The sequence below is a fragment of the Choloepus didactylus genome, chromosome 25 (assembly GCF_015220235.1).
Source record: "Choloepus didactylus isolate mChoDid1 chromosome 25, mChoDid1.pri, whole genome shotgun sequence".
Taxonomy (NCBI): Eukaryota; Metazoa; Chordata; class Mammalia; order Pilosa; family Megalonychidae; genus Choloepus; species Choloepus didactylus.
In genome coordinates, this window is record NC_051331.1 from 3,599,304 (window position 1) to 3,624,916 (window position 25,613).

A 25,613-nucleotide genomic window follows, 5' to 3' on the forward strand; every position below is an offset into this window, starting at 1 on the left:
CTTCCCTCCAAAAAAATCATCAATAAAGGCCAAAACCAGTGGGTGGAATCTGATGACTGGAAGGATCTTTCCACAGTCTCAAGACATCTCCCTACCAGACACCCATTAATTATGAAGTGGGTGGGAGTCAAGGGGGAATGGCATCTTTACAGAAGGGTAATGGGGTGGGCTTCACCCAGGCGATCAGCCTTAGCATCCTCAGAATCAGGAGCCTACAGCAGGTGCCTCCGGAATCGAGGTACAGGGAAGGACACGGTGTCGATTCTGTGGTTTCCTAATGAAGATGCACACCCCAAATCTGGAGACCAGAAAATAGCAGAGAACCCCCCAGAGGGTGGGACACCCCTGCCTGGGCTCCCCCAAAATGTCACCGTCGTGAAAGACACAGAAAGGCCAAGAAATATGGAGTCAGACTAATGATCTGAGAGACGTGACAATGAAATGCAACAAACCATCTGGGATCAGATCCTGCACCAGTAAAGAAACATGTCATAAAGGATATTATTGGGGAAACTGGCAGAACTTGAATGTGGACTGAAGCCAAAAACTGAACCATGTTTATGTACGAGAATGCCCTTGCTCATAGAAAACATGCGGTGAAGTGTTTGGGGTCAAAGCAGTTTCATGTCCAACACTTACTCCCAGCTAAAAAAAAAAATGTATATATATGTGGACAACTATAAAGCAAATGTGGCAAAGTGTGAACAGGTGGCGAATCTGAGCTAAGGGCCTATGGCAGTTGTTGGCACAATTCTGCAACTTTTGGCAAGTTTAAAATTATAAAATATGGTCCCACGATCTCTGAGGCCCCTAAATGACTATCTCCCACTCCAATAGCTCCCTCATACTCGGTCCAGGTTCTCAGCCGCCTTGCAGGTGATCCTCTGGCTCCTCGGACTAACACCCCACACCCCCATCCCCCACCATTCTTTCTTCCAGCAGCCATGGCCACCAGGGGGGTCAGCTTGACCTCTTTCTCCTCCTCCCCATCCTGCCTGGCAGGACCCCTGCCTGCCACCCTCCCTCCCCACTCTGACCCCTCCTCTGGGTGTACAGACCATATGTGTGCTGGGGTACTTTCCTTTCTAGCCCATTCTTCATGATCAAGCCCCAGTGGAAGCTTCCTCCATTGCAGGCAGCCAGCTGTTACACCCCCAGCCCCTAGAACAGAGCTGGACAGGGAGTTTGGAGCTTTAGAAATGCTTCAAACATGCTTGTGGAATGAATGAATGAGCAAAAAAATAACAACCCCCACCCCTGCCCCGAGGCAGGAAGCTCAGCATCGCCTCTGTGTGTCCCCCAGCTACCCATCCCTGACCCCTAACAACTGGGGGCTTGGGGCCTCTCCGGGACCCCCCACCCCCCACCCCGCCCTCACCACTAGGCACAAAGGGGGCAGCAGGGAGGTTTTGCAGCACCACTGATTTGGGTAAAAGGCCATTGATCAAAATGAACAGGATTGGAGGGGCAGCAGAGCTGCGTGGGGTACCGGGTGCCGGGTGGGTGGCCTTTTGAGGTTCACACAGGGTCGTGAGGAGGAGGGGGTGCTCTCTGGGAGGGCTGAGAGTCAGAAGGCCCACGCCGCCGGGGACTGGAGGGTGTGTCAAGTCTGAGGCTGCCGGGGAGGCCCCAGACCCATGGCCTGGCTGGGCCCCAAGTTTTGGATCCGTTGAGTGTTTCCGATTTCCGAGCCCCCACGAAGCTCTGTGCTGGGGGTCTGGATCTGTGTGTTCCTGGCTGTGTGTTGGTGGCTTCTCAGGACGTGGCTGGCCTGGGTTTGGGGTTTCCGGGGGCCTGTGTTTGTGTGCTCCTTGCTCTGCGTGTGTGTGTGTGTGTGTGTGTGTGTGTGTGTGTGTGTGTGTGTGTTCGCGTGTCCGGGGGTGTTCATGAGCCAGGGCGTGGGCGCGTGCCGCTGCCTCACCGCGTGGCTGCCCTGAGTTCCGGGGTTCCCGAGGATCTGCGGGTCCCAGGCTGGGCGGGTGGGGGGTGGGGTGGGCAGGGACCCCGGGAGGCCGGGCGGGGGGCGGGGGCGCGCAGGGCCGGCCCCGGGGCGGGGCGAGCGGCGGAGGGCGGGGGGCGGGGCGGCCCGGCGGCCTCACTCGGGCGAGGTTGGCGGCGCGGAGGCTGCCCCGGGACGCGCCCCGAGCCCGGGGAAGGAGGGAGGAGGGAGGGTCGCGGCCGGCCGCCATGGGGCCGGGGGCCCGGGGCCGCCGCGGCCGCCCGATGTCTTCGCCGCTGCCGCCGGTGCGGGCGCTGCCCCTGCTGCTGCTGCCGCTGCTGCTGGGGGGGCCGGGGGCTGCAGGTGAGGGGCCGGAACCTGGCGGGCAGAACGGGTGGGGTGAGGTTGGGGGGGGAAGTGCGAGGACCCCCGAGCCCGGGGCCGGGGCAGGGGTCTGGGAGGCAGGGAACCAGAGCCGGGCCAGGGGGCGCAGGGGCGCAGGAGCCTGGGGGCTGCGTGCCAGCCAGTCCCTGAGGTTGCAGGGGCCGGGGGTCGGGGTGCGGGGAGGAAAGTTTCCAGAGATCCGAGGACCAGGGGCCCTGGGGAGACTGGGGTTGGAGATGAAGGGACTCGCGGGGAGGGGAACCGGGACTCAAGATTGGGGGGGAGCTAGAGGGGAGTCCGGCCTCGCCCCCATTCCGCTTCTGCTTGGAGTCCTGGGAAGGTCACGATCGGGGCCCCCAGATCCCCCCAGGCAGCTCCCCCCTCCACGCCCCGCACAAAGGCACCCCCTCCCCACCCTAGGCGGGCCGGGGGCTGGGGGCGGGGAGGGGGCGCGAAGTTCTCGGAGCTCTGAACTCCGAGAAAACTTCCCAGGCCGGAGCGCCGCAAGACCCGGAGCCGGAGCCGGAGCCGGAGCCGCAGCGGCGCCCGCGCCCCGCTCCCTCCCCAGGCCGAGGGGACCCGGCGGCCCCGGGACCCCGCCCCCCGCCTCCCGCGCGGGGACGGAGCGGGGAAGCGGACCCACGTGTCCCCCAACGGCTCCGGTGCCCCCTCCCCGCGGCCCGAGCCCCCTCCTCAGCCGGCCCGGGGTCCCCCGCCCCTCCCCCGCCCCGCGCTCCCCTCCCCCGCCCGGGACAATGGCCGCGCCGTCTAGACACCCCCTCCCCCCGGCCGGCCTCGCGCTTTCTTTGCCAGACAAAGCGGGACCAGCGGCGGGGCTGGGGAGGGGGCTGCGGGGGCGAACCCCACAACCATCCACTGCCCCCATCCCCGCCGCGGGAGGCCTGGCTGGCAGGGGCGGGGCGCGGGCCGCAGGGTCCCGGCCCGAGGGTCCCGGGGCGCGGCAGGGGGCTCCGCGCCGGGCGGGGCGGGGGTCGCGGGAGCGAACGGGGCTCCCCAGCCCAGCCCCGGGGCCCCGACCGGGCAGGACCCGGCAAGAGCGGCCGCCTCCGCCGTCCGAGCGCGCACATGGCCTGTCACACACAGCCCCCGGTCACACACACACACACGCACACGCACACGCACACGCACACATACGCACAGATGCCAACGTGCACACACACACGCCGCATCCGCAGACGTGCGTGCCCGGACAGGCGCGCGCACACACCCAAGACACACCCAGCTCACCCACTGACCACTGAGCACACGCGAGCGAGCACACCTGCAGAAACCCACGTGTGCACATATCCAGTGTATCAGCAGCGGTACACACACCCAGCGGTAAAGGACATGCCCACACCCAGCTCACACCAGTATACCTACCTATAGGTACCTCCAACACACTTTGGCCACACGTGTACACATCCAGCTCACACACGTGACACACCAGATCCACGAGTCACACATGAACACGCATCAGGCTCAGCCTGCACTCACAGCACACATACATACACCCATGCATGGATGTGTGTTTCTTACACAGATACAGACATGCACGGCTGGATACGCTTTTCACAGCTCAGGGAGGCAGTGGGGGCACATTGTGCCCAGGCACAGTTCACACGTGAGCCTGCACACACACAAATGCACACACACGTGGCTCAAACCACTTGTAGCCAGTGTCATGGGCCCCAGTGTTCACACTCCCTGTCAGCTTGTCCTCTGACGAAGGGGACACACACACCACTGTGGCCCATTCTCGTGGCCAGGTCCACCCACTTTGCCTCTCCCTGTTTCTCTCTCTCTCTCTCTCTGTCTCTCTCCGTCCCTGTCTCTCTGTCTGCTGCTTCCTGCCTCCAGTTCCCACACCTTGTCTGCCAAATCCCACACGGACTGGCTGGCACTGGAACCCTTTAAACCTCAGTGTCTTGGTCTGAAAAGTGGGCAGGATTCCCAGCCTCACAGAAGTCTCCAGAGTCCGAGGTCACGTGGCTGTCTGTTTTTCTTTGTCTCCTTCCCTCTCCTTCTCTCTCTCTTTCTCTGACACACACACACACATGCACACACGCACGCACAGCGGTTCACACCTGCCCCTACCCGGCACTCTCCTGGCTCGCGTCACCTCCCGCCACACCCCTGACCCGCCCGGCAGGACAGTTAGACTCTGCCACACCCCACAGGGACACAGCCCCCGGGCGTGGGGACGCTGGACAGGGCAGCACACACTGGTGCCAGGTGCCCCGCCCTTCAGCCATGCCCCATCCCAGCAGCACCGATGCTGGGTGTCCCTGGGAGAGCCCACTCTCCCCTAAGCTGCCATCCAGGCCTGCCCAGCTGGGACAGGTGCCCCAGTTCAGGGGAAGCGAGGCCACCGGGCCCCCAGAATTCACTGCTCCGGCCCCAGCTCCCCTCTGTGATCCCAAGAGGCAGGCAGGGAGCCCCAGCCTCACCTTTCACGCTGAGGTGCCCTCACTTCCTGCCTCGGTAGCCCCCCATCCCCTCTTCTGCATGACCCAGCTCTGGCAGCTTCCTGAGCCCCCACATCTGGCACAAGTCGGCCCCACCCCCTGCCCGCCCCTGCCTTGTGGGTTCCCAGAGCTCGAGTTGGCAGGGACAGCTGCAGCCCAAACAGCTGGGGCTGGGGCAGGGGGGCCGTGGGAACTGTGTGGGGGGACTCCCTGCACCCGCAGAGAACCTCCCACCCCCCATCCCCACCGGGTGCAGCTGTTGCCTGAAGGAGGCAGGGAGGGGGGTCTGTCACTCTGGGTTGGGGCTCCCAGGCGCCTGGCTGACCCCCCAACTTCCTTCACCCCCTCCCACAGCTCCCCCTTGCCTGGATGGAAACCCGTGTGTGAATGGGGGTCGCTGCACCCAGCTGCCCACCCGGGAGGCTGCCTGCTTGTGAGTACCTGACTTGGGGCCATCAGTGGCCTGGGTCCCCCGCTTCTGCCTGTAGGTCCCCTCGGCCACTGCCCACGTGTGTGTGGCCGCGTGGAAGGGCGACGCAGCCTGGCCTGGGTTCAAATCTCACACCGACTGGCTTGGACTAAAACCCTTTCGGCCTCAGTGTTCCTGGTCTGAAAAGTGGGCCCAGTGATCCCAACTTCAGGGAGTTCTCAGGGGGCCTGAGGTCACGTGTAAAGCCCCTGATGGAGGTGGTTATTATTCAATCAACAAACCGTCCTTATTTCTCAGGAATCCCTGGGGGGAGGGGGGCACAGGAGACCCTGCAGCTCTCTTGCTGTGTGACTTTGGGCTGGACACGTCCCCTCCCTGAATCTCCCCGCATCTGTGAAAATAGGGATGCTTCTCCCCACTTTGTGGACGGGGAGGGAGCCCAGGAATCCAGCTGTTGGATAAAACAAGGAAAGGTGCAAGGTTGGGGGGCAGTTGGGAGGGGACTGGGAAAGAGCCGAGCAGAGGCAGACGGAGCTGAGTTGGAATTCTGGGTTCTGGGACACCCCAAGCAAGGTGCTTTGGGCTTTCTGGGCCTCAGTTTTTGCATCTGGAAAATGGAGCAATGACTGCTCCTCCTTGATTGTGTTGGCTGTGACGATTTAAAAACCCTCCAGATGCTGTCCCCGGCATAGCCCTAGGCATAAAGTAAGCCTTCAATAAATAGGTGATATTATTATAAATAATCCTAACGGTACCGATATGGAAAATAGATGCTTTAAGGAAATTGGTGCTTACAGTTTGGGGGAAGTGCTTGGCTGTGTCTGTAATGTTATTATCAAGAATGCCATTATCACCCAGTAGCTATTAATTGATTAATTCATTGGTGTATTAATTTATTCAACGATAAATGGGTTTGGCCCCGGCTGGGTGGGCCGGTCTGACGTAGACCCAGGAACCCCCCCCCTTTTTTTTTTTTTTTTTTTTTTACATTTTTAAAAACCTTTTATTTTAAAATAACTTCAAACTTACAGAAGCATTTCAAAAATTATACAAAACCAATACCTAGAACTCCAACATACCTAGATACCCAAATTTACGAACTACTAGCAATTTGCCACATTTGTTATATCATTTATATCTGTCTATAATCTATTTTCTAAACATTTGAGAATAGGTTGTATACATAATGCTCCTTTATAACACAATACTTCCACGTAAATTTCCTGAGAACAAGGACACTCGTGTAATTACCTTAAGTACAGCTATCACGTTCAAGAAATTTAACGCTGGTATAAAGCAGATAGTCCATATTCCAATTTTTTAAATTGTCCCAAATAATTCCCTTTTGGGCCTTTGTCTTCCATTATTAGTTTTGAAGTTACACACGCGTCTCACCTGGGCTCACCTGGGTGGGTAGAGGGACTGAGCCTCGCTGAGGGGTGGGTCCTGGGGCCGGAGGGGAGGGGCTGCGTGAGTGGAGATGGGACGAAGTGTGACCTTACCTGGAGCCCTTCTACCTGGGAGGTGGAACCGCGGGGCCGGGCGGGGCGCCTGCGCGGTGGGACTCTGCGCCTGGAATACAGCCGACAGGTGAATGCGCCCGCGGCTGCCCCGCCCCCCGACAGGTGAATCACCGGTGCGCGCGGCCGCCCGGAGCCCGGATCTCCCGGAGCGGAGCGGGCTGGGTCCCCAGAACTGCGCCGTGGGAACCGCTCCCCAAAGGGGCCCCCAAGATCTCCTGAAAGGCCCCAAATACTCACGTCGTTTCAGGGACGCCTCAAGTTGTCATCGCGCCCCCCTACTCCGTGAAGCCCTCAAGACTATCCCCCGCAAAGGAGGCTCCCAAACTCTTGTCCTCTTAGTCCTCTCCTCCTCCGCGGCCCCCCCCCCCCACATCAGCCGCCCCCCCACAACCTCGGTCTCTCCCAAAGCGCAGGCCGCGGGGCGGGGCGCGGGCGGGGGCTGGAACCGGCCCGACCGGTCGGCGGGGGCGCAGGGCGCAGAGCGTGGGAACCGGCCCGGGGCGAAGGGGCCGCGCCCTGCTTGGCGGTGGGACGCACCGCCCTCGGCGCCCGAGAGCAGCGCGCCCCCTCCCGGCGCACAGGCGTGGCGCGGCCGTCGTCCTGCTGCCCTTTGGGGGAGGGGGCTGGGAGCTGCTCCCCCCCCCACACACACACCCCCAACGCCACCCGTACCCCTCCTGGCCTTGCCCGGACCTGCTCCCCTGGAGGCCGGGGCGGGGGACTTTTGGAGGTGACGTTGAGGACCTGAGTCAGCCGCTGGAGCTCAGCCCGGGGGCGAGGGGAGGGAGGGGCCGGCTGCGGCGGGGGGAGGGGGGAGGGGCGGCAGGGGCGGAGCCTGCCGGGACCCTCCCTCGCTGCAAGCCCCTCCCTCTGGCCCCGCCCCCAGGAGGTCTCCAGCCTTAAGATCACCCCCCCTCCTGCTCATTCTCACCTTTCCCCCAAACTCAAGGCCACCTTGGTGGGCTTGGGGAGAGCGCTGCGGGCTGAAGGGCCTCCCACCCACCAACATGAGGGGCACCCCGAGGGCGCCAACACTGACGCCCACCCCCACCCTCGTGGGAAAAAGCATGGTGTGCGCTCCCAAGGAAGACGCTGGGGGTCCCTGCGCCTGTGCAGATGGGATTGATTGCTCGTGGGTCGGCGTGTTTCGCTGTGTGTGTGTGTGTGTTTCTGTGTGTGTGTCTGTGTCTGTGTCTGTGTCCTTGTCTGCGTGGTTGTCCCCTGGAATCTGAGACTTGGCATTGGCTGTTCTCTCTGCCTGGAACGCTGTTTTCCTTGGCCCCTTTCCGCCCCTCTAAGTCTATAATCAAATGTCCCAGTATCAGAAAGGCTTTCCCTGACTCTACTCACCCCCTCGCCCCACAAGTGAACCTCGTGCGCTTTGAGACCCTCACCACGTCCGGCGGTCATGTTATGAACTAACGCATTATTTGTATATATATGCCACCACCACCCCACCCCACCCCCGCCTGGCCTTGAACCTCAAGAGGGGATTGGTCACTTGGATTTTATTGTTTCCATTATTTTTTATTTTGCTTAAACATATAGAGCATAAAATGAATCACTCTGACCATTTTTTTAAAATTCAGTTTTTTTTGATATATTCACATACCATACAGTCATCCATAGTGTACAATCAACTGTTCACAGTACCATCATATAGTTATGCCTTCATCACCCCAATCTATTTTTGAACATTTTTCATGCACCAGAAAGAATCAGAATCAGAATAAAAAATAAAAATAAAACAAGAACATCCAAATCACCCCCACCATCCCACCCTATTTTTCATTTGGGTTTTGTCCCCATTTTTCTGCTCATCCATCCATACACTAGATAAAGGGAGTATGATCCACAAGGTTTTCACAATCACACTGTCACCCCTTGTAAGCTACAGTGTTATACAATTGTCTTCAAGAGTCAAGGTTACTGGGTTGGAGTTTGGTAGATTCAGGTATTTACTTCTAGCTATTCCAATATATTAAAACCTAAAAGGTGTTGTCTATATAATGCATAAGAATGTCCCCCAGAGTGATCTCTTGACTCCATTTGATCTCTCTGCCACTGAAACTTTATTTCTGGCCATTTTTTAAGAGTACAGTTCTGTAGCATTAAGTACAGTCAAAATGTGTAACCATCACCATTATCTACTTCCAAAACTTTCTCATCATCCCAGACAGATACTCTGGGTACCTTAAGCAGTCACCCCCCCATTCCTTCTCACTGCCTGACACCGTCACCCCCAGCCCCTGGTAATGTCATGTCTGATCTACTTTCTATCTCTGTGAATTTGGTCTAGCTATTTCGTATAAGTGGAATCACACCATATTTGTCATTTTGCATCTGGCTTCTTTCGCTCAGCATCATGTTTTTGAGGTCCCCGCATGTTATGGCATGGCCCAGAACTTCATTCCTTTTTATAGCTGAGTAATATTCCACTGCATGGAGGGGCTGCTTGGGTTTCTCCATTCATCTGCTGGAGCACACCTGGGTTGCTTTCCTCTTTTGGCCACCCTGGCACTTTTACCTTGTTTGCTGCAGAGTTCCTATTGGGCTCAGTGCATATTTGCTGCCTGCGTGAGCGAGTGGGCCTCCTTGTTGGGGTGCCTGCCTTGTGTGTGCCCTGTGCCTGGCACTGCCCCTGCTGCCCCCTCCGAGCCTGTCTCTGTCCACAGGTGCCCTCCAGGTTGGGTGGGTGACCGGTGCCAGCTAGAAGACCCCTGCCACTCGGGCCCCTGTGCTGGCCGTGGCGTCTGCCAGAGCTCGGTGGTGGCGGGCTCTGCCCAGTTCTCCTGCCGCTGCCCCCGGGGCTTCCGAGGTGAGGAGGGGGTGGGTGCGGAGGGGTGTGCAGGACAGGTGAGGGTGTGGTTGGCCCCAGGCTCACCCCCCACCTGGTTTGCCCAGGTCCCGACTGCTCCCTGCCAGACCCCTGCCTCAGCAGCCCCTGTGCCCACGGGGCCCGCTGCTCAGTGGCACCCGATGGCCGCTACCTCTGCGCCTGCCCACCGGGCTACCAGGGCCGCAGCTGCCGCAGCGACGTGGACGAGTGCCGGGCGGGTGGCGTGGCTGGGCCCTGCCGCCACGGGGGCACGTGCCTCAACACACCTGGCTCCTTCCACTGCCAGTGCCCAGCTGGCTACACAGGGCCGCTGTGCGATGACGCGGCTGTGCCCTGCGCCCCCTCACCGTGCCGCAACGGGGGCACCTGCAGCCAGAGTGGTGACCTCACCTACGATTGCACCTGCCTCTCCGGTGAGTGAGCTGCCTTCAGGGAGGCATTGGCAGGTGAAGTGGGGGGGGCCACAGGCTGGCTCGGCTGTGACCGTCCTGTCTCATCTGACCCATGCCAGGGTTCCAGGGCCACAACTGTGAGATCAACGTGGACGACTGCCCAGGGCACCGATGTCTAAACGGGGGCACCTGTGTAGATGGCGTCAACACTTACAACTGCCAGTGCCCTCCCGAGTGGACAGGTGGGTGCCTGGGCTGAAGGGAAGCTGCCGGGGGTGGGGTGGGGGGCCCTGGGTGACCGTGAGCCAGGCGGCTGCAAGGGGCCTCTCCGTGCCACAGGCCAGTTCTGCACGGAGGATGTGGACGAGTGTCAGCTGCAGCCCAATGCCTGCCACAATGGCGGCACCTGCTTCAACACATTGGGCGGCCACAGCTGCGTGTGCGTCAATGGCTGGACGGGTGAGAGCTGCAGTCAGAACATCGACGACTGCGCCACTGCCGTGTGCTTCCACGGGGCCACCTGCCACGACCGCGTGGCCTCCTTCTACTGCGCCTGCCCCATGGGCAAGACTGGTGAGCAGCCCTTTGCCCTGCGGGCAGTAGGGAGCCATCGATGGTTCTTGAGCCGTGCAGGGGTGGAATCTGACTTAGGTGTTAGAAAGATGGTGCTGGAGGCTGGATTTGGGGCACGATGAAGCGGAGGCCTGGGAGGAGGGTTAGGGTAGGACCCTTTATAACCAGGAAAAGAGTCAAGAGATTTGCAAACAATACCTGGATATTTGCACCTTATTTTCAAACGGTTGGGTGGGGAGATAAATTGATGATAGGTGACAGATAGATAAAGCTAACAATAGTTGAATCTCCCTTGGTGGGTATAGAAAGATCAATTTTTCTGCATGATTGAAATTGTTCATAATCAATGGTCAGATTTTGTTTTGTTTTGTTTTGTTTTGATAAAAAGCAACTAAACACACTGCAGGTTAATAAAAACACAAACCAAGCTAAAACCGCTATGTGGGTTTGGGACTTTGGGGTTCCCCTGACTCGGCTTGCCCCCTGCCCAGGGCTTCTGTGTCATCTGGACGACGCCTGCGTCAGCAACCCCTGCCACGAGGACGCCATCTGCGACACGAACCCCGTCAACGGCCGGGCGATCTGCACCTGCCCCCCGGGCTTCACGGGCGGGGCGTGTGACCAGGACGTGGACGAGTGCTCCATCGGTGAGGGGGTCTCTCTGGGGAGGGGGGTTGGGGGTGCGGGAGCAGAGAGGGGTGGGGCCTCCGCCGGCCACGCCCACACCGGCTCGCCCCGCCCCTCAGGCGCCAACCCCTGCGAGCACATGGGCCGCTGCATGAACACGCAGGGCTCGTTCCTGTGCCAGTGTGGCCGCGGCTACACCGGCCCGCGCTGCGAGACCGACGTCAATGAGTGCCTGTCGGGGCCCTGCCGCAACCAGGCCACGTGCCTCGACCGCATTGGCCAGTTCACCTGCATCTGCATGGCAGGTGTGCGGGGGGCGGGGCCTGAGGCCTGGGCGGGGCCGAGGGCGGGGTCCAGGCGGAGCTGCGGGGCAGTCTTGGACTGAGAGCTTGGGGTGGTACTTGGGGGTGGGCCCGGGGACAGGGCTTGGGTTTGGGGAGGGGTCTTGGACCACCTGGAGGCCGAAGACGAGTCTCGGGTTGGGGCTGGGGGCTGGGGCCACGTTTTTGAGTGCGAGGGGGTGTGCCTTAGACCAAGGGGTCGTCGCCACCACCCCCAGGCTTCACGGGCACCTTTTGCGAGGTGGACATTGACGAGTGTCAGAGCAGTCCGTGCGTCAACGGCGGGGTCTGCAAGGACCGAGTCAACGGCTTCAGCTGCACCTGCCCCTCAGGTGAGCGACCGGGGCCCAGGGGACCCTGCGGGGGGCAGAGGCTGGAGGGTGGGACGCTCACTGTGCAAGGCCGCCTCAGCCGCTAACGCGCCATGGAAACCACGTGTTAGGGAAAACACTGAAATTAATTTAAAACCAACTTACCCGGCTGCCTACCCAAACGGGGCAGGGCTGGCCAGGGGGGCGTGCCCGGGTCCCCCGCCGGACCTCCCCTCACCCCCACTCCACCCCAGGCTTCAGCGGGGCCACGTGTCAGCTGGATGTGGACGAGTGTGCAAGCACGCCCTGCAGAAACGGCGCCAAGTGCGTGGACCAGCCCGACGGCTACGAGTGTCGCTGCGCGGAGGGTGAGCGCAGGGGGTGGGCCTGATGGGGGTTGGGGAGGTGGCGGTGCTGATGAGAGACTGGCCAGACCTCGGAGGGCTGGGGGCAGAGCCAATGATGGACAGAGGCGCAGGTAAGGCCAGATCAGGGCTTAAGGGGCCGGTAGGGGCTCCTCTGTCCGCCCCCCAGTGGCCCCCCAGGCACCTCCCATGAGCCCCCACCTCCAATCTTGGATGGGGAGGAACAGGTTAGACCAGGGACAATCTGGAGGCGGGGCCTAATTCATTGTGGGGTGGGGCCTAATTCATTGTGAGAGGGTCTTGGCCCCGGGTGAGTGCTGGCGCGCACGTACCTGGACGCAGCGGAGGCAGGCTAGGGGAGGAGCCTGAAGTGATTCCCCGCCCCTGCCAGCTTGATAGACAGGTCCCGAGGGAGGGGGGCTGGACACTGGCACGGCCCTCTGACCCCACCCCACCCCCGCAGGCTTCGAGGGCGCGCTGTGCGACCGCAACATCGACGACTGCTCGCCCGACCCGTGTCACCATGGGCGCTGCGTGGACCGCATCGCCAGCTTCTGGTGTGCCTGCGCCCCGGGCTACACCGGCACGCGCTGCGAGAGCCAGGTGGACGAGTGTCGCAGCCAGCCTTGCCGCCACGGGGGCAAGTGCCTCGACCTGGTGGACAAATACCTCTGCCGCTGCCCTCCCGGCACCACAGGTGGGTCCCCGGGGGGTGGGGCTGGGGCCAGGGGTCACCCACCCGGAGGGGCGCAGGGGGCCTGGGGACGGTGCCCCAACTTGGTGGTGGCTACTGTCTGCTGCGGTCCCCTCCCCCAGGCGTGAACTGTGAGGTCAACATCGACGACTGTGCCAGCGACCCCTGCGTCTTTGGGGTCTGCCGTGACGGCCTCAACCGCTACGACTGCGTCTGCCAACCTGGCTTCACAGGTGGGCAAACGGATACCTGGGAAGGGGGGTCCTTAGAGAGGGAGAGGAAGGCACCCAGGTATGGGGTGGGGGGTGGGGGGCTTAAAGCAACAGACATTTGCTGTCACCCAGATCTGGAAGCCAGACGTCCAAAATCTAGGTGGGAGGGTCTTGGCCCCAGGTGAGTCGTACCTGGAAGCCCTGGAGGGCAGGGCTGAGCTCCCCCTGGGACCTGTAAGGAATGGTCTGTCCCCTGCCTCTCTCCTGGCTTCTGGAGGTGGCCAGCCATCCCTGGTGTTCTCTGCCAGGTTGTCACATGGTGTTCTCCCTCTCCGTCTGTCTCTTCTGGTTTGCTAATGCTGCCAGGATGGAAAACACCAGAAATGGACTGGCTTTTATAAAGGGGGTTTATTTGGTTACACAGTTACAGTCTTAAGGCCATGAAGTGTCCAAGGTAAGGCATCAACAATCAGCTACCTTCACTGGAGGATGGCCAATGGCCAATGGCATCCGGAAAACCTCTGTTGGCTGGGAAGGCACATGGCTGGCATCTGCTCCAGAGTTCTGGTTTCAAAATGGCTTTCTCCCAGGACATTCCTCTCTAGGCTGCAGTTCCTCAAAATTGTCACTCTCAGTTGCTCTCGGGGTGTTTGTCCTCTCTTAGCTTCACCAGAGCAAAAGTCTGCTTTCAAAGGCCATCTCCAAAATGTTGCTCTGTAAGCTGCAGCTCCTCTCTCAGCTCCTGTGTGTTCTTCAAAGTGTCCCTGTTGGCTGTAGCAAGCTCCCTCCTTCTGTCTGAGCTTATATAGGGCTCCAGTGAACTAACCAAGGCCCATGCTGAATGGGTGGTGCCACAGCTCCATGGAAATTATCCAATGAAAGATCTTGCCCACAGTTGAGCTATCACATCTCCACGGAAACATCCAATAAAAAGTCTCCAACCCAATCAACGCCAATACATTTCCTGCCCACACAAGACTGCATCAAAGAAAATGGCATTTTTCTGGGGGACATAATATATACAAACGCACTGTCCATGTCCCAAGTTTCCTCTTAAAAGGACACCAGTCATATTGGATTAGGACTACCATACTCCAGTGTGACCTCACTTTAGCCCACCTCATTCCATCCCTATTTTCAAAGAAGGTCACATTTGGAGGTACTGGGGGGGGGGGAGGAGGGGGTAAAACTCCACCATATCTTTTGGGGACCCAAGGCAACTCTTAATACCAGGTTCTGCCCTCTCATTTGCAATATTTGTATTGAGGTGCAATTCGCATCCCACACAATCAATCTTTTCACGTGGATAATCCAGCAGTGTTTCATATGTTCACGATGACATGCAGCCACCACCTCTATCTGGTTCCAGAACATTCTTGTCACCCCCGAAAGGAGAGCCTGGGTCCACGTGCAGTCCCTCCCCATCCACCCTCCCCCAGCCTCTGGCAACCACCGATCTGCTTTCCGTCTCTCTGGTTTTGCTCGCTCCAGACATTTCATGTCATTGGAATCGTGCCACATGTGACTTTTTGTGTGTGGCTTTCCCCCAGCGTCCTGTCTCGAAGCTCTTCCATGTTTCGTCCTTCCCTTGATTCTTGTCCAGTGGGATTGTCCACTGGCATGAGGTTGTCCCCATGTGGGGTCTGGTGATCCTTTGTGGAAATGAAAGCGATGTGTAAGTTTGGGGGTGAGGACCCCAGAGAAGGCTGCTCTGATGTGGGGGTAAGAACTTAGGAAGTGGCGGCTGTGGCCCTCCTGGCTTGAAAAACAGCTTCCTTAGGATGCGAGTGAAGTGATCCTTGATCCAGGGTGCAGCCGAGCTGAATGGGACGAGCTTGTCCCTCCATGGGAGATGCTGGCTGTCCTTGTCCTGGGACGGAGTGCCCTGTCTGCTCCCCAGGGCCCCTGTGCAACGTGGAGATCAATGAGTGTGCGTCCAGCCCGTGCAGCGAGGCAGGCACCTGCCAGGATGGGGAAAACGGCTTCCGCTGCCTCTGCCCGCCCGGCTCCCTGCCCCCGCTGTGCCTGCCACCCAGCCACCCCTGTGCCCAGGAACCCTGCAGTCACGGCATCTGCCATGATGCCCCTGGCGGGTGAGGCTGCTCCCCAAGCCCCGATCCCCCCTTATCCCCCCTCTGCTGCCTCCCCCAGCCCTCCTGACCACCTCCCCCCCCAGGTTCCGCTGTGTCTGTGAGCCTGGCTGGAGTGGTCCACGCTGCGGACAGAGTCTCGCCCGGGATGCCTGTGACTCCCAGCCCTGCCGGGCAGGTGGCACCTGTACCAGCGATGGAGCCAGCTTCCGCTGCACCTGTCCCCCCGGTGTCCAGGGTGTGTGTCCCCCCTTCCCTCCCCAGCAGCCCCCCAATGCCTTCTTCCCTCTTCCTTCTCTATAGTCATCTTTTTTAGGTCTCACCTCTTTTTCTCCAGGAACTTGGGAGGTGGGTATCGCAGCTGGAGGGACCTGGGGGCGGGCAAGACCATCTCATTTCGCCTGCCCCCCACAGGCCGCCAGTGTGAACTGCTGACCCCCTGCACCCCGAACCCCTGTGAACATGGGGGCCACTGCGAGTCTGCCCCGGGCCAGCCAGCTGTCTGCTCCTGTCCCCCCGGCTGGCAAGGTACACCAGCTGCCTCTTCCCCATCCTCTGCTTCACATCCCCTGCACCCCACCAGGACCTGGATGATGCTGGGGTGCCAGAGGGGCCTCACCCCAACTCTGCCTTGGAGGGGGGCTTCCTTCTGGGGAAGGACAGGGCTGGGACTCCAGCCAAGGGTTTCGGGCAGCTGGAGGAGTACTGCTCAGCGAGGCTGGGAGAAGGAAGTTCTGGAAGAGCTTGTGCAAACACCCAGAGCCCCTTGCCTTGGGCCATCTCAGCCTTCAGCTTCTCCCTGAGCCCCCAGTACCCTAAGACCCCCTCCCTGCCCCCTCTTATCCCCCATCCAGGTCCACGGTGCCAGCAGGATGTGGATGAGTGTGTCGGCCCTTCTCCCTGCGGCCCGCATGGGACCTGCACCAACCTGGCTGGGAGTTTTAGCTGCACCTGCCATGGGGGGTTTGGTGGCCCTTCCTGTGATGAGAATATTGATGATTGCAACCCCAGTGAGTGCAGAGGGGCCCCCAGGCATGGGGTGGGGGCTGGATGGTGACCCAGGGGGCAGGCTCACCAAGCCCATACGGTGTGTGTGCCCAGCACTGGGCTTCCATTTCACCTTCAAATCCTCTTACTTTCCTTGTTTTATGGATATGGGTGTTAAGGGGGCCCAGAGAGGTTAAGTGACTTGCCCAAGGTCACACAGCACCAAGAGGAATAGCTGGGATTGGAGCACAGGTCTGTCTGACTCTGAAGCCTGCAAGCTGGTAGCAAGCACATTAGTGTTGTGTGCAAAATTGATAATAGGCCCCTAGAGAATTCTCGAGCAGAGCTGTCCGATAGACATGTAAAGCAAGACACGTGCCATTTAAAAATGTCTGGAAGCCACGTTGGAAAAGTTAAAAAGGTGAAAATAATTCAAATAGCACAGTTGATCCTCATTATTTGCAGATTCCATGCTTGCGGATTTGCCTACTCCCTAGAATTTATTTGTGACCCTTAAATCAGTCATTGGGGGCTTTTGGGATCCCTTGCAGATGTGCACTGAGCAGCCAAAAATCTGAGTGTCCCGAGATGTGTGTTCCCAGCTAAGTTGGAACAAGGCAGTACCCTGCTTTCTTGTTTCAACTCTCAAACTGTAAATGAGCATCCTTTTCACAGTCTATTTGGTGCCAACTTTTTCACATTTCTGTGCTATTTGCTGGTGATTTTGCTTCCTAAAATGTTCCCCGAGTGTAGTGCCGAAGTGCTGTCCAGTGTTCCTAAAAGCAAGAAGGCTGGGGCGGGGCCTTATGGAGAAAATATGAGTGCTGGATCAGCTTCATTTAGATGTGAGTTACAGCACTGCTGTCTGGGAGTTCAAAATGTTAACCAATCCATAATCTGAATTAAATAAGTTGTCTTTAAAACAGAAGCCCACCTTAAAACAAGGTTGTGGATGTGGAGGAAAATGGGACCTGAGGCTGGTAGGTAACTAACCCTGTGTTTTCCCTGGGAGCCATGGTTCAATATTTGCTAGTTCAGTGCTTGTGGTGCCTTTTATAAACCACATCTACTGCGAATAATGAGAATCGACTGTTGTATTTGATTTAGCACAATATATTAAAAATATGATCATTTCAACATCTAATCAATATAAAAAATCTTTAATGAAATATTTTGCCTTTATTTATTTTTGGTACTAACTCTTTGAAAGCCAGTGTGTGCTGTATACTTAGGGCACATTTCCATCTGAACCACCCATGTTTTCAATAATGGCTAATAGCCACCTGCATGCTTAGCAGTAGAATTCTAACAGGTACAAGAATCCCCTTTGCTTGGCAGCTGGGAGAACTTTGTGGCTCCCCGCAGCCCTTCCCCGTTCCATATAGGTGAGGTTTCCAGATCAGGGAAGGGATGGGGCCACAGGAGGGGGCCAAATTTGATCCCTCTGATCAAATGTGCCCCCTCCGGAACGTGCTGGTTTCCTCCTGCATTCCCCTCTCTGCAAAGCAGGGCCGGGGAGACAGGCTGGGCTGGTGAAGGGCCAGGGCAGGCGAGTGACCAGACCGTGCCCCTCCCACCACAGACCCCTGCCTGAACGGGGGCTCCTGCCAGGACGGCGTGGGGTCCTTCTCCTGCTCCTGCCTCCCCGGCTTTGCTGGCCAGCGCTGTGCCCGCGACGTGGACGAGTGTCTGAGCAGCCCCTGCGGCCTGGGGACCTGCAGCGACCACGTGGCCTCCTTCAGCTGCACCTGCCCGCCTGGCTATGGGGGCTCCCAGTGCCAGCGGGACCTGCCCGACTGCAGCCCCAGGTGGGTGGGGCCGGGGAAGGAAGGGAGGGACTGGTGGGGGGCTCAGCTCAGCACCCTCCTCTGGGACTTTGATGCTTGATGGGGTAAGGGCAGATACCCTGCTTGGGGTTGGGGGTGGGGAGTCACCTTGAGAGGGTGGGGTTCCACCAGGCTCCCACCTGAGCGCTGAAATACCTGTTGAGTTGGGGGTAAGGGACCGGCTGCGAGGGGCGGGACCTCTCCCCAGCGGTGTCAGTGGGGGGTGGAGCCCGGAAGGGGGCGGGGCCTGACAGCCCCGCGCCCGCCCCCAGCTCTTGTTTCAACGGCGGCACCTGCGTGGATGGCGTGAACTCCTTTAGCTGCCTCTGCAGGCCGGGCTACACCGGCGCCCACTGCCAACACGAGGCCGACCCCTGCCTCTCGCGGCCCTGTCTGCACGGGGGTGTCTGCAGCCCCACCCACCCCGGCTTCCGCTGCGCCTGCCCGGAGGGCTTCACTGGTACCCAGTGCCAGGTGGGCGGGGTCATCGGGGGTCTTGGGGGGGACCGTGGGATGGAATCTGGGAAGTTCTTCTGGGGGCGGGGCCTGACTAGGACACTGGGGGAGGAGTCTGCTGGGACCCTGGGGGAGGAGCCTGCTGGGTCCTAGGGGAGGGGCCTGCAGGGGACCCGGGAATAGAATCTGGAACGTTCTTCTGGGGGAGGGACCTGACTAAGACACCGGGGGAGGAGCCTGAGGGTCTTGGGGAAGGGACGAGGCTTGGTTTCTCAGGGGTTCCCCGAGTGCTGACGCCGAGGGGTCCCCTCCAGACGCTGGTTGACTGGTGCAGCCGTGCACCTTGTCAGAACGGGGGTCACTGTACCCAGACCGGGTCCTCCTTCTACTGCCTCTGCCCCCCGGCGTGGGGCGGTCGCCTCTGTGACATCCGGAGCCTGCCCTGCAGGGAGGCGGCGGCCCAGAAGGGTGAGGAGCGCTCCCGGCTCGGGATGCGGGGCCCGCGGGGGCTGTGGCACGGCCCCGAGGGCGTGGGGGTGGGAGGCCGCCCCTGTGCCTGACTCCCCCGTCGTCTGCTCAGGGGTGCGGCTGCAGCAGCTGTGCCAGGCGGGCGGGCACTGCGTGGACGATGGCGGCTCCCACTACTGCGTGTGCCCAGAGGGCCGCACGGGCAGCCACTGCGAACGGGAGGTGGACGCCTGCTCCGCCCAGCCCTGCCAGCACGGGGGCACCTGCCGCGGCCGCATGGGGGGCTACGTGTGCGAGGTAGGGGGCACCCCGGGGAGGCGGGGGATGGGTGGGTCTCCCCGCGTCCCTGTCCCGGTTTGGGTGGACCTGGGTTTTGGCTTTTCCAAATTTGGGAATAGCTTTGTGGGTGTCACTTCGCGTGGATCTGGGAGTGTCTCTCGCGGGTTGTTTCCAGGTGGATCCGTGCGTTTTTGTGCCTGGCCTCTTTTTGGATGTGTCTGGCTTGGATATTTGTCCTTCTGTGTGTGTGTCCCTGGGTGTCTTTCCATGTTGGGTGCATTTTTTTCTACTGTGTGTCTGTGTGTCAGATATCTGTGTGTCTTTAAAAAAACCTAATCCTTTTATTATGGCCACATATATACATAACATAACATTTGCCACTTTAACCACTTTCATGTGTTGATTTCAGTAGCATTCATTATATTCAAAATGTTGTGCAAACATGGGGAACTTAATAATAGCACCAGATTATATATTTGAATGTGGTTGAAAGGGAAAACTGTAGGTTGTATACATTACTAGAATAAAAGTTAAAAAAAAAGACTGTACAACATAATCTGTGAACCCTACTGTAAACAAAGGACTGTAGTTACTAGTACAATTATAAAAATGTTCTTTCATGAAATTGGAACAAACGTACCACACTAAAAGGTGTTACTAGGGTGGGTAAGTGGGAACTTGGTCTATTATGCACGTTTTTTTCTCTAAACCTATAACTTCTCTAATTAGAAAAGATAAGAAAGAAAACAGAAACAAAGTTGTGCCTCCATCCTCACCATCCATTACCAACCCTTTTTCATCACCCCAAACAGAAACTCTGCATCCACTCAGACACCACACCCCATAGTAACCCCCATTCTACTATCTGTCCTTATGACTCTGCTTACCTAGAGACTTCTTTTAAGGGGAATCAGACAATGTGTGACATTTGGGGTCTGGCTTCTTTCACTCAGCATGTTTTTGAGATGCTCTGTGGTTGTAGAATGTGGCAGAACTACTTTTCTATGGCCGAATAAAAATCCTGTTGTCAGGATGGACCACATGCTCATCGATTCATGTGTTGGTGTGTGCTCCTTCCATTCCTTGGGTCGTGTGTGTGTGTGTGTGTGTGTGTGTGTGTGTGTGTGTGTCCTTTTGAGCTGGGGTCCTTTGTGTCTCTGCATGCGTGTCTGGATGTGTGTGTGTGTCCCTCTGGGCTCAGTGGGTCTGTATCTCACACTGCCCCCCACTCTCCCCCAGTGTCCCTCGGGCTACACTGGCAGTGACTGTGAGGATGACGTGGACGAGTGCGCCTCCCAGCCCTGCCAGCACGGGGGCTCCTGTGTGGACCTGGTGGCCGGCTATCTGTGCTCATGTCCCCCGGGAACGCTGGGTATGTCAGCCCCCGGGGTTGGGGGCCCGGGATGGGAAGCTGCGCCCCCGTCCCCCCACCCCTGACTGCTCCACCTCGCCCCAGGCGTGCTCTGTGAAATCAATGAGGACGACTGTGGCCCAGGCCCAGCCCAGGAGCCGGGGCCCCCGTGTCTGCACAATGGCACCTGTTTGGACCTGGTTGGGGGCTTCCGCTGCGTCTGTCCCCGGGGCTACACCGGCCTGCGCTGTGAGGCGGACATCAATGAGTGTCGCCCCGGGGCCTGCCACGCTGCGCACACCCGGGATTGCCTGCAGGACCCAGGCGGAGCCTTCCGCTGCCTCTGCCGGGCGGGCTTCACCGGTGAGCGCGGGATACGGAGTGGGGGGACCCTGCCTGACCTCCCCCCTCAGTGGCTGACCCACCATCCCCCCAACTTGGCCCAGGTCCCCGCTGTGAGGCTGTCCTGTCTCCCTGCGAGTCCCAGCCGTGCCAGCATGGGGGCCAGTGTCGCCCCAGCTCGGGCCCCGGGGGTGCGCTAACCTTCTCCTGCCACTGCATCCCGGTAGGTGGGGGGGGGCTCACCCTTCGAGTCGGGGGAGGGGGGAGCTGGAAGGGGCGGAGCTTACTGGGGAAAGGCTGGGGTTTGGGAGGAGGCGGGGCTTACCTGCAAAGTTGGGGCTCCAGAGGAGGGGGGAGAGGTTGCACCGGGGCTTTGGCGGTGCAACCTCTCCTGAGCCCTGACCTCGCCCCCACCCTCTCTCCTCTCCCTCCCCTCCTCCTTCCCCCCACTCTTTGCTCTCTCCCCACTGCACCCCCGCCCCCCAGCCTTTTTGGGGTCCGTTCTGCGAGCGGGTGGCGCGCTCCTGCCGGGAGCTGCAGTGCCCGGCGGGCGTCCCGTGCCAGCAGACCGGCCGCAGCCCGCGCTGCGCCTGTCCCCCGGGGCTGTCGGACCCCGCGTGCCGGGGCTCCCGGGGGTCCCCGCCGGGCTTCGCCAACGCCAGCTGCGCGGCCGCCCCCTGCCTGCACGGGGGCTCCTGCCGCCCCGCGCCGCTCGCGCCCTTCTTCCGCTGCGCCTGCGCGCCGGGCTGGGCCGGGCCGCGCTGCGAGGCCCCGGAGGCGGCCGCCGAGGCCCCCGAGGAGCCGCGGTGCCCGCGCGCCAACTGCCTGGCCAAGCGCGGGGACGGGCGCTGCGACCGCGAGTGCAACAGCCCCGGCTGCGGCTGGGACGGCGGCGACTGCTCGCTGAGCGTGGGCGACCCCTGGCGGCAGTGCGCGGCGCTGCAGTGCTGGCGCCTCTTCAACAACAGCCGCTGCGACCCGGCCTGCAGCTCGCCCGCCTGCCTCTACGACAACTTCGACTGCCGCGCCGGCGGCCGCCAGCGCGCCTGCAAGTGAGCGCGTCCGTGCGTCTGTCCGCCCGCGGGCCCCGCCCCTCTGTCCGCCCGCCCCGGCGGGTCGGAACAACCGCTGTCACGCTCTGTCCAGTCTGTCCATCCCCGTGCCACGCCTGACCGTCCCTGGCACCCCCCCCCTCTGACTGTCTGTCTGTCCACCCATTTGCCTTGGTCTATCTGCTTGCCCTGTCTGTCTGACTGTCCACCCGTTTGCCGGGTCTGCTCATCTGTGTGCCATATCTGACTAATCAAGTGTGCCCCCTTTCTGTCTCATCAGTCCTACAGTTTATTCTAGTCTATCTGTCAGTCCATCTGTCCAGGGGCCTTGTCTCTTGGGCTGCCCGTTCATTTGCCCTGTCTGAATCCCCGAGCACCCTGTCTGTCCATCCAAGTGCTCCTGTCTGTTCTGTGCGCCCCACCTGCCCAGCCATTGGCCACTTCTGTCTGTCCTTCCGGCCATCCAGATACCCCTTTTGCACTCTCTGTACTCGATCTTTGGCCCATGCTCCTGCTGCCCATCCCTGCCCCTCTTCTGTCTTTCCATCTGTCCTTTTGCTCACCCATGCATTCCATCTGTCCATCCCTGCACCCTGCCCCTCTGTCCCTCTCTGAGCCTGCCTGTCTACCTGGAGGCCTCCCCTCCCTTTCCTCTTGCCCTCCTCATTGTCCCCCACTGCCCCTCTGGCTCACTCCACTCCAGCCACCCTGGCCTCTCTGCTGTCCCTCAGGTCCCCACCTCAGGGCCTTTGCACTGGCCGGTCACTGCCTGGCACTTCCAGGAGGCCATACGGGTCCTTCCCCACCTCCTTCAAGTCGCTGCTCAAACGGGGCACGTTTCCAGCCAGCTCCTTCCTGCCACCGTCAGCACTTCCCCCTGCCTTTTTTTTTTTAACTTTTAATTTCTAATTAATTTCAAACTTACAGGAAAGTTGCAAAAATAATACAAACTCCATTCAGAGAATTCCCACAACCCCCATCCCACCAGATACCCAGATCCACCAGTTTTAACATTTTGCCACCATTGCATATCATCCTATCTATCCATCTATTCATGCATCTATCATTTATCTATCCATCCATCTATATCTATGTATCTTTCTGTCCATCCATCCATCCATCCATCATCCCTATTTGCCCATCTATCATCCATATGTATCTATTCATCTACCCGTCATCTCTATCATCCATATCTATCTATCCATCTACCTATTAATCCATCCATCCATCTATCATTTATCTATCATTCATCATCTATATCTATTCATCCATCTGTATATCTATGTATCCATCCATCCATCCATCTGTCATCTATTCATCTATCATCTATCATCCATGTCTGTCTGTCCATCTACCTGTCCATCCATCCATCCATCATTTATTGATCCATCCATCATCTATATCTATCCATCCATCTATATATCTATCTATGTATCCATCCATCCATCCATCCATCCATCTATCCAGCTTTACTTTTCCTCCTAAGCAGTAATACCATCCAGTGCAGCATTCTGTGAATTCGTGCACATGCTCATTTTATTGACCTAAAACTGGAATGCTGTATGTCTTGCTTACTCATCTCCTCTCCTGTCTGCACTCACCTGCTGGAAAATCACCTCCCCGTGGGCAAGGGTCGGTGCTTTGGCCCTATCCTCAGTGCCTCCGCGGTGCCCAGCCCGTATTGGGCGACCCATCAATTATCGACTGGCTCAGAGTCACGGAGGGACTGGCTGGGTTGACCCAAGGCCTGCCGTGCGCCTGTACCTCCCAGTCCCCGGTGCACGTGCTGTCCGTCTGTCCTCCCTCTCCGCCGTCGCGTCGCGGGACTCTGATGCGTGGGCGCGCGGGGAAGATGTGCGCAGCCGCTCCCAGGCGCCCCTGACCCCCCCACCCGGCTCTGCCCCCAGCCCCGTGTACGAGAAGTACTGCGCGGACCACTTCGCCGACGGCCGCTGCGACCAGGGCTGCAACACGGAGGAGTGCGGCTGGGACGGGCTGGACTGCGCGGCCGAGGTGCCAGCGCTGCTGGCGCGCGGCGTGCTGGTGCTCACGGTGCTGCTGCCGCCGGCCGAGCTGCTGCGCTCGGGCGCCGACTTCCTGCAGCGCCTCAGCGCCATCCTGCGCACCTCGCTGCGCTTCCGCGTCGACGCGCACGGCCAGGCCATGGTCTTCCCCTACCACCGGCCCGGCCCGGAGCCCCGCGCGCGGCGGGAGCTGGCCCCCGAGGTGATCGGGTGAGTGGCTCCCAGCCGATGGGGTCCCTCGGGGCAGGAGAGGCACCGCGGGGGCCGGGCCGCTGTGCGCGCGGGGGGTGGGGGGGTCGCTGCGCTTCCCAGCTTGGAGAGCCTTCCCCGGAAACGAGGGCGAAGTCTCGGGGTTCTCCGCCTCCCTGCTGCTGATGTTTGGGGCCGGGGCCTCCTGGGCATGGCGGGATTTTGAGCCGCTTCCCTGGCCTCTGGTGGCGACGACTAAGCTTGTCTCCAGACGTGGCCAGTGGGCTCTGGTGGATAGAACCAGCCCTGGTTGAGAATCACCGTCTTTGATGCATGGTCAATTCTTTCTGCAACATCCCTCACCTCCACCCACTGGATTCCAGGAGCCCCCCTTTTCCTGTTGTGACACCCCAAAATGCCTCCAGACATTGCCAGTGTCCCCCCACCTCGGGGGTTGGGTCTGAAGAGTTCGGATCACCCTGGGTTGAGACCCGTCCCCTGCCCTAGAGCTCCCTCATTCTGGGGAGGCAGGTGGTACCCCAGAGTGGTTAGGGGCCTATGGAGGTTTTTTCCTAGAAATAGACAATGTGGCACTCTTCTGCTGCTGAGGCCAGAAGGGAAGTGGAGGCGATGTTGAGGAGGCCTGAGGGGGTGGGGGTGGGGGGGACAGAGAGGCCGGCTGGATTGTAGAGACAGGAGGAGAGGGTGGTGGTGGATGGATCTGGGGAAGCCACTGCACCAGTCCCCAGCTGGGTGACTGGGGGGCTGGAGGACTGTCATCAAAGTGGGGTCCCAGGGTGAAAAAAAGGGGTCACTTTGGGGCTTGCAAAGTCTGAGGGGTGTGGGGGTGTTGGGGGAGAGGTCCAGAGGTGGCTGGGGACCAGAGAAAGAGAAAAAGGACATGGGTTATCATTGAGGCTGCAGGAGGGGCTCATATGTCCCCAGGAGTGTCAAGTGGGGAGAGAGGAGAGTGACTATCCTGGGGATAATGAGGTCTTAGGATTGATTCAGGGAAACTAGCTCAGAAACGGGAAGGAGAAAGAATAGATGGAGAAATAGGGGGTGCCCTGGGAGTGTGGAGCAACTGGGGATCCCCACATAGGAGGGAGTTTGGAGGAAGTGAGTGTCTTAGTGGGGTTCAGACGCAGGCTTTAAATTGAGGGGGTGGATGAAGGCTTAAGGGAAGCTGGGAGAGAGCCTCAGCAGGAGTCCAGCTCCTGCCCAAGCTCCTGGGGGTTTCTGGAATGTGGACAGCCCCCCAGAGTTGTCCCCCCTTTGAGGGAGGACAGCTGCCCTGGGGGTGTATATCCTCCCAGCTGAGGTGATTCCCATTTTGCTGGGGACAGTTCCTTAGGGACAAGGTGGCTGTGAGCTGTCAGAACTAGTTGGTTGCAGCCGGGTGGGGGGTGCCCCAGCCCGATAAAGCAGGTCTGGCTGTGCATTAGGGTGAG

General features: G+C 59.5%; 1 protein-coding gene across 1 annotated transcript in view; it reads left to right on the plus strand.

Annotated features, from left to right (window-relative positions):
- Positions 1-2,187: 2,187 nt before the first annotated feature.
- Positions 2,188-25,613, plus strand: part of NOTCH3 (notch receptor 3) — a 33,833-nt gene continuing 10,407 nt past the window's right edge. The window contains exons 1-25 of the mRNA XM_037818178.1: positions 2,188-2,302; positions 5,146-5,224; positions 9,420-9,562; positions 9,649-9,996; positions 10,095-10,217; positions 10,315-10,548; positions 11,040-11,195; positions 11,295-11,480; positions 11,735-11,848; positions 12,082-12,195; positions 12,656-12,889; positions 13,009-13,119; positions 14,999-15,191; positions 15,275-15,426; positions 15,603-15,716; positions 16,043-16,198; positions 17,758-17,983; positions 18,274-18,475; positions 18,772-18,925; positions 19,038-19,222; positions 20,444-20,576; positions 20,661-20,918; positions 21,002-21,120; positions 21,384-21,949; positions 23,857-24,183. Coding sequence (XP_037674106.1) covers positions 2,188-2,302; positions 5,146-5,224; positions 9,420-9,562; positions 9,649-9,996; positions 10,095-10,217; positions 10,315-10,548; positions 11,040-11,195; positions 11,295-11,480; positions 11,735-11,848; positions 12,082-12,195; positions 12,656-12,889; positions 13,009-13,119; positions 14,999-15,191; positions 15,275-15,426; positions 15,603-15,716; positions 16,043-16,198; positions 17,758-17,983; positions 18,274-18,475; positions 18,772-18,925; positions 19,038-19,222; positions 20,444-20,576; positions 20,661-20,918; positions 21,002-21,120; positions 21,384-21,949; positions 23,857-24,183 — 4,742 coding nt within the window. The remainder of the gene's footprint in view (positions 2,303-5,145; positions 5,225-9,419; positions 9,563-9,648; positions 9,997-10,094; positions 10,218-10,314; positions 10,549-11,039; positions 11,196-11,294; positions 11,481-11,734; positions 11,849-12,081; positions 12,196-12,655; positions 12,890-13,008; positions 13,120-14,998; positions 15,192-15,274; positions 15,427-15,602; positions 15,717-16,042; positions 16,199-17,757; positions 17,984-18,273; positions 18,476-18,771; positions 18,926-19,037; positions 19,223-20,443; positions 20,577-20,660; positions 20,919-21,001; positions 21,121-21,383; positions 21,950-23,856; positions 24,184-25,613) is intronic.